The 13,426-nt window shown below is 38.2% G+C and overlaps 1 protein-coding gene across 1 annotated transcript in view; it reads right to left on the reverse strand.

Annotated features, from left to right (window-relative positions):
* Positions 1-2,562: 2,562 nt before the first annotated feature.
* The window catches only part of SUCLG2 (succinate-CoA ligase GDP-forming subunit beta), a 131,674-nt gene continuing 120,810 nt past the window's right edge, over positions 2,563-13,426 (reverse strand). Inside the window, exons 10-11 of the mRNA XM_037383339.1 lie at positions 12,263-12,383; positions 2,563-4,533 (exon numbers count right to left, since the gene is read on the reverse strand). Of these exons, the coding sequence (XP_037239236.1) occupies positions 4,418-4,533; positions 12,263-12,383 (237 nt within the window). The 3' untranslated portion in view covers positions 2,563-4,417. The remainder of the gene's footprint in view (positions 4,534-12,262; positions 12,384-13,426) is intronic.

Here is a 13,426-nt window from a genome sequence, read left to right on the forward strand (position 1 = left end):
TAAATTAAACATATTAAAGTTGATAGATACCCCTAATTCTCTGCTCAGCCTTTTATGCGTTGCAATAACACTGCTCCCATTGTTAGGGAAAGTCTTGAGTTAGCATAATCTGCTTTTCATTTCCCTGGCAGCTGCAGATCATTCTTGGTGACTAAATTAAAAACAGTTTCTTTCAAGAATCCACCAGATCTGTCCTCCTTTTCCTTTCCTTCACCTACAAGCTATGAAGAAAAGAAGGAAACAAACCTTTACCAATAAGCATTAAATCCTATCAGATCAGGCTGGAAGGTCACCTCATCCATCCCTCTGTCCCGAGGCAAAAATCAACTCTTCTTAAGTTATCAGGTGCTCATCTACCTCTTAAAAAACACCCACTGATGATTTCATAGCCTGTTCCTTGGCTTACCTCATGGCAACAACTCTGACCCAAATGTTCCTTACCATAGTCATAGCTCCTCACTGCTTGTTATGTCCACACTGGACTCAAGAAAGACTATTTCTCTTCAAATAAAAATATTTCTTCTCTCTTTGAAGCAGCCCTTTACACGTCTGTCAAACTTTCCCATACTTTTCACTCTTCTTATTTCTTATGAACATATCTGTCTACAACTTTTCTGAAATACACACGTTTCAGAACCCGGCACTCCCGAACAGGCAAGACAAACTGCTCCTCAGCCCATTTCCGCTCCTGTGTTTATTCCTGTCGTATAGAAATGAGTAGAAGGCACAGGTTCGAGTTCTCAGCCTCCCAGGACAGGAACAGGCAGATAGGGAGAGAACTCTTGGACAGCTTTGAGGACAACACTGCAAGTAGTAAGAAAACACAAGGAGTGAGCTATGCGGGTAGAAAAGTAGGGGAAAATCCAGGAAATTTAGTAGGGGAAGGGGAGAGAATCAGATGACAAATGAAAATGTGCAGTGACCTGCTTTCCTCCCTTTGCCCCTTGCCAGAGCTGACCTTGACTTCAGAACAAACTCCAATTTTCTGAAAGGCAGCAATAAGAAAAACAAGGCATGAAATCTCAAGAGTCAGTTCATAGGCTTACAGCAGCATCTAATACTAGCATTTTACATGTCATGTAATAAAGCACTAAGCCTAGGAGGTTTTGGGATTTCTGTAACTAAGTTGGCACATTTTATTACAGGACCTGGTTCTTCCAGCACCTAGCCTTGTGCACAGGCTTCCTGGCTCTTCCAGCCCTGTGAGGGTGCTCACACCTGTGTTTCTGGCCACTCAGTACGCTCAGCTCGTACTGTGCTCAGCTCTCAGCACAAAGGAACCATCCGGGTCAACCTGACACACCGTAATCAGAGTTACTGGAGGTTCCCAGGTTTGAAAATCCCCAAGTTCACCAGGCAAGGCTCACCTTGGAGGGCAAAGCAAGCGGCACAGCACAGCTCGCAACTGCGGCAGCGGGCTCTGCTGCAAAGGGATGGCCCTGCTCGGGACCTCATCTGGTGACTGATTTGCACTGACATGCTGTTCCGATCACAGCAGTTGTGCATGATATCAGCTGCTTTTCCGGACATAGGGAAGAGCAGGCCTGACAAATAGGATAGTAAATGCATGTTAAGGACATTACTCCAGAACTCCCAGCTGTTACACTTTCACTATGAGAATTTATCTTGTTAAAGATGTAACACAATGCCAGCAGTAACAGCTTCCTCCTGTTTTGCCTTCTAAGCGCCCAGTCCTACAGAGCTTTATTAATACAGGCTGAAATGTCAAGATTTAAAGGCTAACTAAATCCTATTTAAAACTTTCACCAAGGGGATTTGCTGGAACTTACCCACTGCTTACACCGCTGTTCGCTTCCCGTGGGAGGGGCAGCTCTCACGTATGTGCCCGCTGGGTTTAAGCTATAAAAGGCCGGCTGGAGCGGAGCTTGCATCCAGCCCTGCTGAGCAGGGGCAGCCACCGGGCAGCCAGCTGCTGAGGACAGCAAACCGCACTCTTGCCAGGTTGCGTCTCTGCATGATTGAGCAAAGACAAAAGCATCCCTTCTAGGCACTGCATTTACTTGCAATTTGTAACAGCTAAAAATCACAGGAAATGGAACTAAAATGCCTTTCCAAGGGAGACCAAACCCAACCTTACACGTTTCCATACACAGAGAAATGACCCATGCAAATAAAAACAAACCAGTCTGCAACGCCACACCAAGCAAGCAGAGCACCAGCAGAGCGCCTCTGGTTACAGACAGCGAACAGTGCCTCAGTGCAAGTGAAACACCAAACGTTCAAAAACAGAAACCCAGAGCTTATGAAATTTTCCATATGACAGCTGAAAATTAAAAATTATACTGTCCTAGTCTGTATATGGCTTAAGAGGAATAAAACCTGTATGTACTGTCATTAGTCTACATAAAAGAAAAGATATATATAAAGATAAAAAGATCTACTTTTTCAGATAAAAAGCATATATCTAAGAGTATACCAACATTTCCCAATTGAAACTAAATTTCTATGCATTCGATTTCACCCACCTGTAACAAAATGCTGAACGGAAGAACACAGAATACAATAGACAAATTAAACAATCTTCTGTTTTACAGAAAGGACAGTCATTAAATGGGTTTATTTTTACGTTTATTTGATGAAACTGTGTACAGAGCATTAATCTTTGCAGAATAATCATGTACACACACAACGAATGATTTTGAGACCAGAAGTTAGATACACAGTGTGCGACAACATTGCATAAACAGTTCTTCCACAGAATTCTTCTATTTCCAGTATTAAAGTATATAGAGTGTGACTTCTTTATTTATTGTGGTGAGGTAAACACTTCTTCCTCCAAAGCAGCGTGCTTCTATGCACCTTCACAGGAACTGCTAACGGCACCCTTCTCCTTCATTCAGTCAATAAGTACATACCTAGCGGCATATTTATTGCTGTTCTAATGGTCATACATTTTTTCCTTGAGCAATATGCAGAGAAAGGAATGGAGAAGAAAAAACCTACAGTAACTGATGATAGCAACCTATCTATACTATTTGTGTCAAGAGGCAGAGATTAGTGCAGATAATTTATTTCGAATGTAACAGTTTTAATGGAAATGTCAAGAAAAATTTATTTACATTTTTCTAAGTAGAACACGGTATTGATTAGAGCCGCTCAAAAAAATCACAATTAAGAATTTATTAGACAAATTTTTACCTCTCTGCCCATTTACAAGATCAGGTCATAATATCCACTCATTTGTTCACTGTTCAAATTTATTGATGATTTTCAGCATGCAATTCCTGGGCTGAGCGAGATTTGTACCGAGTTCTTTAGTTACACAAGCCATTTGGTATTGTCTTCTGTTCCCGGAACGAATGATCTGTGTAAATAACAGCTTGAATTTTGACTGTTACAAAAGAATATATAATCAAAATAAATCTTGTTCAATATTTGAGTACTGAAACTTACTTTTTCTTTCTTGTACATGTTTTTACTGATGCCTGAGAAATCAAATACTTTAAAAATGGAAAAGTTCATTTGTGTTCTATTCCCAATAAATCAGAAATGTTTTTTGAAAGTTAAATCAATTGAAGAATACTCCATGCTCCTTACAGAAAACTGCTTCAGGTTCACATTTTATTTTTAAACCTCACAGCAGTGACATACTTATGAAAGAGGTTATTTTAAAAAGTTAGCAGCCATTTTCTTACTGGCAGACACATCCTCCTCAAGCTCTCTCTACGGCACTGTTACACCTAGAAATACTGCACCTCATTTCCAAACCCAGAAAATAAAAAGAATCACATTTCACCAGCTTACAGGCACAGTGTAAGAATGGAAGGTCCTTTCACTACCAACTATTCAATCCCTTTCCTATTGTGAGGTATACTTTGGCATCTAAAAAAAAATCATCTTAAGGCAAAATGTGTGATTTCTAAAAAAGAAAATAAACATTATTCATTTGAATAAAAATAGATATTGTAAGCACAATTTTTTACATTTGTGTAGAAGTCCATAAAAAATATAAACTCATTATTAGTTTGCTGAGTCTTTACGATATATAAAAAAAGAACCAAACTACTGTGAAATAGGTGAACTACGTGTGTTTGATTAATGAACAGTCCTGCTGAAATAACTCAATTATTAATTGTTGTATCTTATCATGAGCTTATCAGTTACAATTCTAGAAGAAAAGCAGAAAAAGAGCTTTATGAAGAGAAATATTACTTATTACAATTCTGAGTAACAAAATTACCAAAATTAGATGAAAACATACAAACTTTTCAAGAACGTAGCTGCAAAATTTCTGAAGCCTAATTTGCAAGCCTGTGGCCTGAGTTTGTCACGTATGGCAAATTAAGTCGACCAACACTGATGATTGCTGAGAAAAACTCTACTAATCCTCTCTGAAATAAAAAAAGGAACAACATCTTGTGAAACACACGTGCTTTCCATGAGAATAATGTTCACATTATTTTTTTGCCACACTAGCCACTGCCTTCTTTGCTGCATCCTCAAGGTTATTTGCAGACGTGATGGGGAGTCCACTTTCATTCAGAATACGCTGGGCTTCATGAACATTTGTTCCTAAAAAAAACCACTGACTATAATTAGTAATTAATATTAATGAATAAATGAGCATCTCCTATTAAATCCCTATAAAAGTAGTTATGCTTCAAACTACACATCATTTCAGTTTAACACAGATTCAATGAGTAGTTTAGACAGCTGAGAAGAAGGAACTCAATTTCAACAACAACTTTGACTGACAATGCAATCTGATAATAGCACCTGCATCCACAACAGGGGCTTTGTGAAGATTAGAGGGTTAATTCAACATCCACCAGAGTCCGCGGGGACATCCAACAAGAGCAGTGGATAGCGGATCATGTATCAGGCCTTCAAGACACTCAGAAGCTTTAACTCATTTATTAGCAACAATCAGCTGCAGCTGATCAGCAGTCAGTGAATCAACAATAACTGCAATTTGCCCATGTTAACTGAAAGCTGCAAAACGGGCTATGAAAGACAAAGATTTGGGTAATCCTGAAAATCCTTCTGGTTTTGAGCTGCTCTTGAACATGCTTATTTTGCATTTCTGCTAAAAAGGGGGAGCACAGTGATCTGTGAAGCATTCAGCACAGCACCGTTCCCTCCTCTGCTGCTGCACTAAATTCTCCCACACCAAAGGAGGCTCTACAGCTATACAGTACAAGTGCTCCACTTTGTATGTAAAAAGCTCAAATTCAGTCAATAGACTACATGCACAGTAAAAGAAAAAAAATCCAAAATTAAAGAAGATATTTCAGGAAAGTACATTTTCCCTGCTGTTCACACTCATATAGAAGACAAGTGAATCGCCTTCCCATTTACTCCAGCTCATTCTTTTCAGAAAACAAAGACAAACAGAAAATGTGAATTCTCCAGAGCTTTCTCCACCAAAGCCAAGTGACAGTTTTGATCGCTGATATGCTTTGTAGCAGAGAAGAGCCTGGGGACAGGTATCCTACCGAGGAAGTGGACTCCACACTTCGGGACCATGCACTAGTCACAAGCACAAGATCCTGAGCTGATCTTTTTTGGGATCAACTCTACCCCCTCTCCTCCAGATCGAGTTCCTTGTTCATTTGCTATGCCAAAATGCTTAATTACTTTGTAATTCGTAGACTCAGCAAAATGAATTTTAATTATATTTGGAGCTATACACTAATTATACCCTTAATTATTAACCAAGCAAGGAGCACACTCTTTACTGTGACACTTCCAGAATGCTCATTTAAACGGGTGATTTGGGGTTTTTGGCTGACTTTATATAAAATGTCTGAAACTGTACAGCAGAAGTAGAGAAATTCAAAAGTCTGTTTCATCAGTGCACTCAAGTTGGGAATCCCACTCCTGGCACTGAAAAAAGACCAAAGACATCGCTGTCGCAGCAGGCCCCAGCACTCTGTGATAGGAGAGGCAGGTGTCTGGAAGAGGAATGTGGGACCCCATCTGCTAGCTGTTTAAAAGCACTGGAAGAAGAGGTCATGCTTCCCATCAATATGCAGAGGACACACTGTGGGACTCGTGTAGGAAGGTCAAAGACATTTGAAATCTCTGACAGAAGGGTGATTTGGTTGCATAGTAACATCTAAAACTGTACAGGACTCTTCCTACAGAAAAAAAGAATATTATGGGCAGAAAAGAGCACAATTTTCTTTGTTTGTTTTAAACCATCCCATATAACGTAATGTGGAAGCTGCTAATTGCCTGTACAGAACTGTGCAGGGAAGTCAGAAGGCATTACAAAGGTACTCGTCTCTGTTAAGTTCCTCACATTTCTATAGCGATTCCCATAAGTCTCGAAGGTTTTATCTATTATTTAGATACAAGTGTGATAAACATTTAAAACAGTCAAGATTGTACTGATCTCTCAAACAGGATTCTACAAGACAAAATGTGGTGAAAAGAAAAAAATGGAAAGAGAAAAATTTCCCTGGAAGTTTTCCCACACGGAAAAATATTGTGCTGTTTGTGATAACCACATATTTAAAACTAACTTTTGCTCTTCACTAAGTGGCCATTATTAATTTACTAACAGGTCAGAGTGGGAACAATACATTGGATCTGTTCTGCGCTGCATTGATTGCTCTACACACCACTTGTCTAACATGCATTACAAAATCAATAGAAAACACAGTTCACTAAGAAGGGAGGGATAAGATTATGCAGGCAAATAAAAATATGAAACATGAAAAATATCTCACTGCAGTCAAAAGAATAAGGTTACACTTTTTTAAATAAAATATTGTTTTATAGGCAGCCCATACAACTAAACATATTTTTCAGCAAGCATTTCCTTTGTTATAATTTTATTTTTTTTTTTTTTTTTTTTAAATTATAGATTTTTATCCTATTGTGGAAAATACAGAAATTACAGTGAGATCCTGATGAAAGCAGGGGTAAGAGTTTTAAAATTAAATGCTCCGAAAACACTGGAAATATTTAAGAATCTACAACAGGTATCATCTTATTGCAGTAGATATTAAAATAAACAAATAAATAATTCCACTATTCTAACATTAACCTCCTGCCACTGGATGGTGTCAGAGAACTGTAAACAGAATCCCATACACAGGCTATCACAATAACCTGCCCTTCACCTAGAGCCAGCTGAGACACGGTGAAAATACACAGGACTGAAGGACACGGGGCTGTCATTGTCGCTGGGGTTTTCTTTGTTTGTTTGTTTGGGTATTTTTAAACTGAACTCTATTAAGGGAATGGCTTTCTAATGACAAAAAGAAGTTTTTTTCCTTTTGATGCATATTACTGTCAATGACACTTCATGGAAAAACAGAAAAGATGTAATTTTATCAGCATATACCTTCAGACTTTTTAATATAAATATCCACCTTCTGAAACCTGGGTTCTGAAACCACCTCTGTCTGTGTACATGCAATCTCTCACATTTACACTTCTGTTGCCTTGAAATCTCTGCTACCACTAGCAAAGTGAATCTATTCAACTCATTACCTAAAAATCCTAGTGATAAATATTCTATCTAAGCACATTTCTATAAACTGTGAGATTATATTAGCATGCATCGTTACAAATTAGTCAAGAGGACTGCATAGGTTGAATGAAAACAAACAAATAAAACACCTCAATCATACTCCAAAAGGATTTTGATAATGTTCAATTAGTCACTTGCCCTGTTGCCACTGTCCAGTGCTCATGGCTGGAGAGTATGTAACATTCTGCAACGCCATGTCTACCTTTTCAGATAAATAAGACATAAGGGGAGAAGACACATTAAGTATATCCTCACAAACAGAACACTAACATAAAAAAATAATCTGATCTACCTCAAACATTCTGCTCTAACAAAATATTTCACAATATGATGTCTGAAAATTATTATTGATGTGACCACATTACATTATCAATAGCGCTGCTTCAGGTTTGATATGCTACACTGATGAGCACGTTAAGTGCCAAATTCCGCACCCCCACCCCCCCCAGCATGGATCCAGGTTATGTCATTGCTAGCCCACAAGCTGGAAACTCATAGCCTCTCCAGTTCTCAAAGACAGAGGTACTGGAGAGTACGGGACAAGGTTTGAAGCTCATCACTAGCTAACCTTCAGTCAACAACATTTCATTTAAGGTTTGGCTAGTGGTAAGACTAACTTAATCATCTTTAGCTAGGGAACCTATGAAGTTTTGGTGGCTTACACATCTCGTAGCTGTTGGCTCTGCAGTCAAGAATAAATTAAATTTCTTTCACTGCCTAGTTCTAAGAGACAAACACTTTCTATTCTGTCCACCTCATTTACCCTTTTCTGTCTTAAACTTTTCCCAAAGAATATTCTAATCTTTTCCTCTGCCTCATGTTTACATCCTAACTGGAAAGACGCATTTAAATTTGTACTGAATGTTTAAACACAGGATGTCTGAAGAGGTTGATATGAATGGAGTTTTAAGTGTGACTTTGCAATACCCCAGTCTTCTCTCTTGACAGGCAATTTGGTTTACTAAAAATCATAGATGTACGTAATAAACCATATTTGTGAGCAAAACACACAGGCTGGAGAAAAACTTCACTTGTGTGTAAAAGATTGCTGAATATATTAAAAAAAATTGATTTTGAAGAACACAGAAGGTCACAAATCACATGGCTGAAAAATATAATAGGAAATTCTGGATTCAGGCATTTGAATAAAAGCCAATTTGCTTCTAGCTGTGTTTCAACATATTAAGTAGTTCTAATTCCTCCCAATTCTTCTTGTCCTATGAACAGAGAAGCACAGAATTCATTTGTTGAGAGACAATGTAAAGTTTCCAGCATAGGAAGAGGATATCCAATTCACAATTATTTTTTATTTTTTCCTCTTTTCATCTAACAGAGTTACATAAATTAGAAACGAGGTTTGACTTCCATTCAGAACTCATAGTTAGTTTTCACAAAACTTAACCGATGTACCTTACATTTTAAAGGGGAAAAAAATCCTGCTTAGAACTAGCCGAAGTTAGTTTTCTACATCTACAAAAGACAAAATCTGGAATATGTAGTTTCTCCATTTGTTCACGAGCCTTTTAAACAATAATCCTGCATCTCAGCTGGTGATTTTTTTTCACCAATAAGGCAAGGAAATACATGTAATTATAAAGTTACTATTTTCAAAGAGGGTAGTAATCCTTTCTTTATCCACTGGTAAAACAGCTTGTAATTATTATACAACTGAGAACAAAGATTTGTCCACAGAATCCTGCTAAATCAAGACAGATTTGACTGATTAAAACTCTAGTCATCAAGACATTTGTGATACAGTACGTGCAGGCAAAGAGTCTTTAAAGTGCAGGTCACAAATCTGTTAGATTTATGGGAATAATCATGAACCTTCTGTTGGAAAAACGTTCAAAATGGAAATCCAAAAAAGTGCTTGTCCCTTTTGCTCCTTCTGAAGTGTAAAATGTTATCAGTGATGTTTTAAAGAGTCTTGTGTAGCCTTATTACTTCCACACTACTCATTATTAATTTAAAATCCTCATATGTTTAGATAACCCGGTGTGAGTCCAAAGAAGAACAAAAAAGATGATTGAAGGATCCAGAGGGATTGATTTCTGAGGAAAGATTAAAAGAACCAAATATGTGTATATATACATGTATTTTGCTATAGTTGGGTGATTAAGGAGGCAGAGAAAGCAGAAGTTACGAGCTAACAGTTTTTAAGTACAACATCTGAAGGCTGTAAACATCATGACTCTTTGTTTAGGATGAACCGATGGGTAACACTAGGAATGAGAAAAGGAATGAAAAAAACTTCTGAGATAAATATTATTGAAAAGTGGGAGCTTGCTGTATTATTCTGGGACAGAGTTTCCTAAACAAAATGTAGTATTGCTGTCTCTGGAGTCAGCAACTAGGAGAAGCAGTTGTGCCAGCGGAGGTTTAGATTGGGGATTAGGAAAAATTTCTTCACTGAAAGGGTGCTGAAGCACTGGAACAGGCTGCCCAGGGAGGTGGTGGAATCACCATCCCTGGGGGTGTTTAAAAAATGTGTAGATGTGGTGCTTAGGGACATGGTTTAGCAGTGGGCTTGGCAGTCCTGGGTTAATGGTTGGACTTGATCTTAAAGGTCTTTTCCACCCTAAATGATTCTATGATTCTATTATTGCAAACTTAGTAAAGAGTAGAGCAATCACGGGAAGATGGTCACAAAAGATGTTTGCATTAAAATCTATGTTTGACACTGAAGATTCAGCTTCAGTCTCAGTGGATGAAGCAGCACACGACTCAAAGGTCACAGGCACAAGAGGAACAGGCACCATGCAGATACCTCTGCAGGGCTTTCTGCAGCCCCAGGCAGCAGCACTCCTGCTCCACAGCTACTCTTCCAGACAAACCCCCCAGTGCAGTAGCACTGGGACTCTCCTCATTCAGCCCAGGGACTGCTTTGCCTCTTGCAATCTCCCAGAAGTCACATTAAAAAAAAAAAAAAAAAAAAAATCACCCTTACTGTGTAAAATCGTGGAAGTATCAAAAGTACTGAAGAAAGGTCAAGAAAACCCAGTGGCAGACCTAGCAGACTCCAGTTTAAAATGAGCAAGTTGATCTTCTTGTTTCTCTTATACCATTTTCAAATACTGCAATAGAAACAATTTGCAACTATCTTGTTCATGAGGAAATCTAACGGCTTTTCCAATATCTTCACTTAAAAAAATAACAGCTAACAATAGATGAGAAGTCTTGCAGATCTGACAGATAAACTTCTTCCCAGCTATGACAGACAGGAAAAGCTTCACAACATTGCCTAGAGCTGATAAACAATGAGATTTTATATTATGAAACTTTACTGCTTCTACCCCACATCCATCAGTCTCTCCTTCATCCATATTAAACTATCTACCTACTCTCTTAAGGTGTTTAGTGGTGCTGCATCACCCAAAGATAATCCTCACAATTTGTTTCTAAAATCCATTTTAGAGTATTTAAATTTTCCTGCACTTACCACAGCAAAAGTTTACCCATGTCAAACCAAGAACACACTCTGGAAAGCATTCAAACCCTGCAGTGAAATGCGCACAGAACTTCTACAGGACAAAATTGCATGTCACAGGCTGTGGTCTCCACTGATGCGAACTATGGATCGTGTAAGGAGGAATGGGAAAACCCTGCTTTCTCATGGAAGGTGAAACAAGCAGCCCCCTAACCAACAGGCTTCATGGGCAATCGGTATCTTCATGACTACTGGTGACTTTATTTTTTGAACAGGAAAAAGTCTGATGTACTCAGATTATTTTTCCCTCCCGCCTCCATCCTAGTGTTAAAATTCACCTTTGTTCTGTGTCTCAGGCACATAAAGGGATGCATTTCCTCCTTTCATCACCATTGCTAAGTGATGGGACATTTCATGTTATTTGCACACACACAAACACGAATATTGATTTAAATTAAATCAATAATTGATTTAATTATAATTTGATAATAAATCAAAAATAGGCCTTAAAAAAACCAAACAACCAAAATCAAAACAACCCAGAAAAACCTCTTTTTTCCAAACCTACTTAGCAAAAAAAATAAACGTTTAAAGCTTACCAGGGTTGTGTGCTGATTTCAATCAAAGCACTTTTTTGTTCAATGGCAGAAGAAGAATCTCCTTTCCCCCTTCAGGGCACTTTTAAGAAATTAGACAGAACTCCATATCCACTGCCATTACATCAAACCCAGTAAATGCCCAAAAGCACTGTTCCTTACCTCTCTATTACTTTTTTGTTTCCAATTTAACAATGCTGGATGTACTAAAACCCCAAAGTATTCCTTACAATTACCAAATCTGTTTTTTAATGGATTTTAACTAGATTGGGTATTTCGGCAGAAGAACATGTCACGGGAATCTCTCTCTCACAAATACTATTTCTAAGATCTTTCTTTTAATTATGGTATTGGAGTAAATTTAAGAAAACTCTGTGTTGCTGCAGGTTTAGCAGTAATGGAATTGCATTCAATAAAACAATCATTTGAAAAAGAAATAACTTCCAGTAAACAGAAACTTGCATCAAAATAATTTCTATTTGAATTGCAAGTCTTACAAGCAAAATCATAAAGCTTTCACTGCAAAATTTCATTGCTTCAAGTACCACCAGGGACCAGAAATACAGAAATATGTAAGGAAAGAGTTTACTGACTTCAGGTCATGCTATGGATGAAAAATTGGACACATTCTTATTGTGTGGGACTAATCTGTTTAGAGTTTAGAGACTGAAGAAAGCCAAAGTGGATTACTGTGCACCTGAGGAATGACTTTTGTCTGAAACCATTAGCACTCACCTTCCAGCCTGACCACCAGAGGTACTTTCAGCTCAAGCTCTCGGCAGGCTTTGGTAATACCATTGGCTATAATGGCACAGTTCACGATCCCACCAAATATGTTCACAAGTATTGCTTCAACCTGTAGGAAAGAAACAGAGTAGGAAATTGGTGGGGGGTTTGTGTTTTGTTTGGGCTCTGTTTCTTACAGAAGCACAGGTAAAAGATCCAAACCAGGGTACAAATTCCCCTCTGTCACGTGGGTTCTCATTTACGGAAGGTGCAAGTTTCACATCTCTACTCAGAGAACTTGATCCTGAGTCTACTGTTTCTGTAGCATGTAGCAGTGATTAATTGCCTTGGTCTAAACTGTCATGGTCATTAATGTCATAAACACATTATTACATTGAAAAGGGGAATTTCTACTGAGAAGTATAAATAAAAAGAGATTAAACTATATTTTAGATTTTTTTCATGTATTGAATAATCATCAGATGTTGGAGCTCAGAAAGCACAGCATATGAATGCGTGGTTGCACATGCAATGAAATATTTATGCAGATATTTCACAAACCAATCTGGATACGCATTTTATCATAAGCGGTACAGAGGAAAAGGTAATATACACTTGCCCTGACTTGATAAAGAGGAGTAAAAATCCCTTCTGATTAACGAGGAGAGGCACATAATGAAGAGCATTCATTACAACAGATTAACTGATAACCTCAAAAAAACCTACTATTCATCAGATTCTGGAAACGGAGGTTCCTGCACTACCCTTCACAACATACAAGACATTAATACACACAAGATATTAAAATGGTTTCTTTCCATTTAGCAACGTAGTATAATATTGAACCCAAGTTCATACACAAGGCTTCCCACCATGGCTTGTAAATCGAGGGGGGCACCATACAGATGCAGCTATGCTGTTTCTTCTTCCACACTGGGGCTAATCCACAGTGTTCGGGGTACTCTTAAAGTACGCTTCACGGGGTGTCACAAACAAGATTTGCAAGACTCATGTTGACTCAAAAGACGACAAGATAAAGAAGGGATTAGGTTTGAAGGAATGAAATATCACTGGATTTCACTTGTGCATGATGTCAACTGCAATTATGCTTAACTCATTGCACAAGTTGAACAGATTCACTTTGCCCACCTCCAGGTAGCCAGACTCATACCA

This window comes from Falco rusticolus, chromosome 4 (assembly GCF_015220075.1).
Source record: "Falco rusticolus isolate bFalRus1 chromosome 4, bFalRus1.pri, whole genome shotgun sequence".
Taxonomy (NCBI): Eukaryota; Metazoa; Chordata; class Aves; order Falconiformes; family Falconidae; genus Falco; species Falco rusticolus.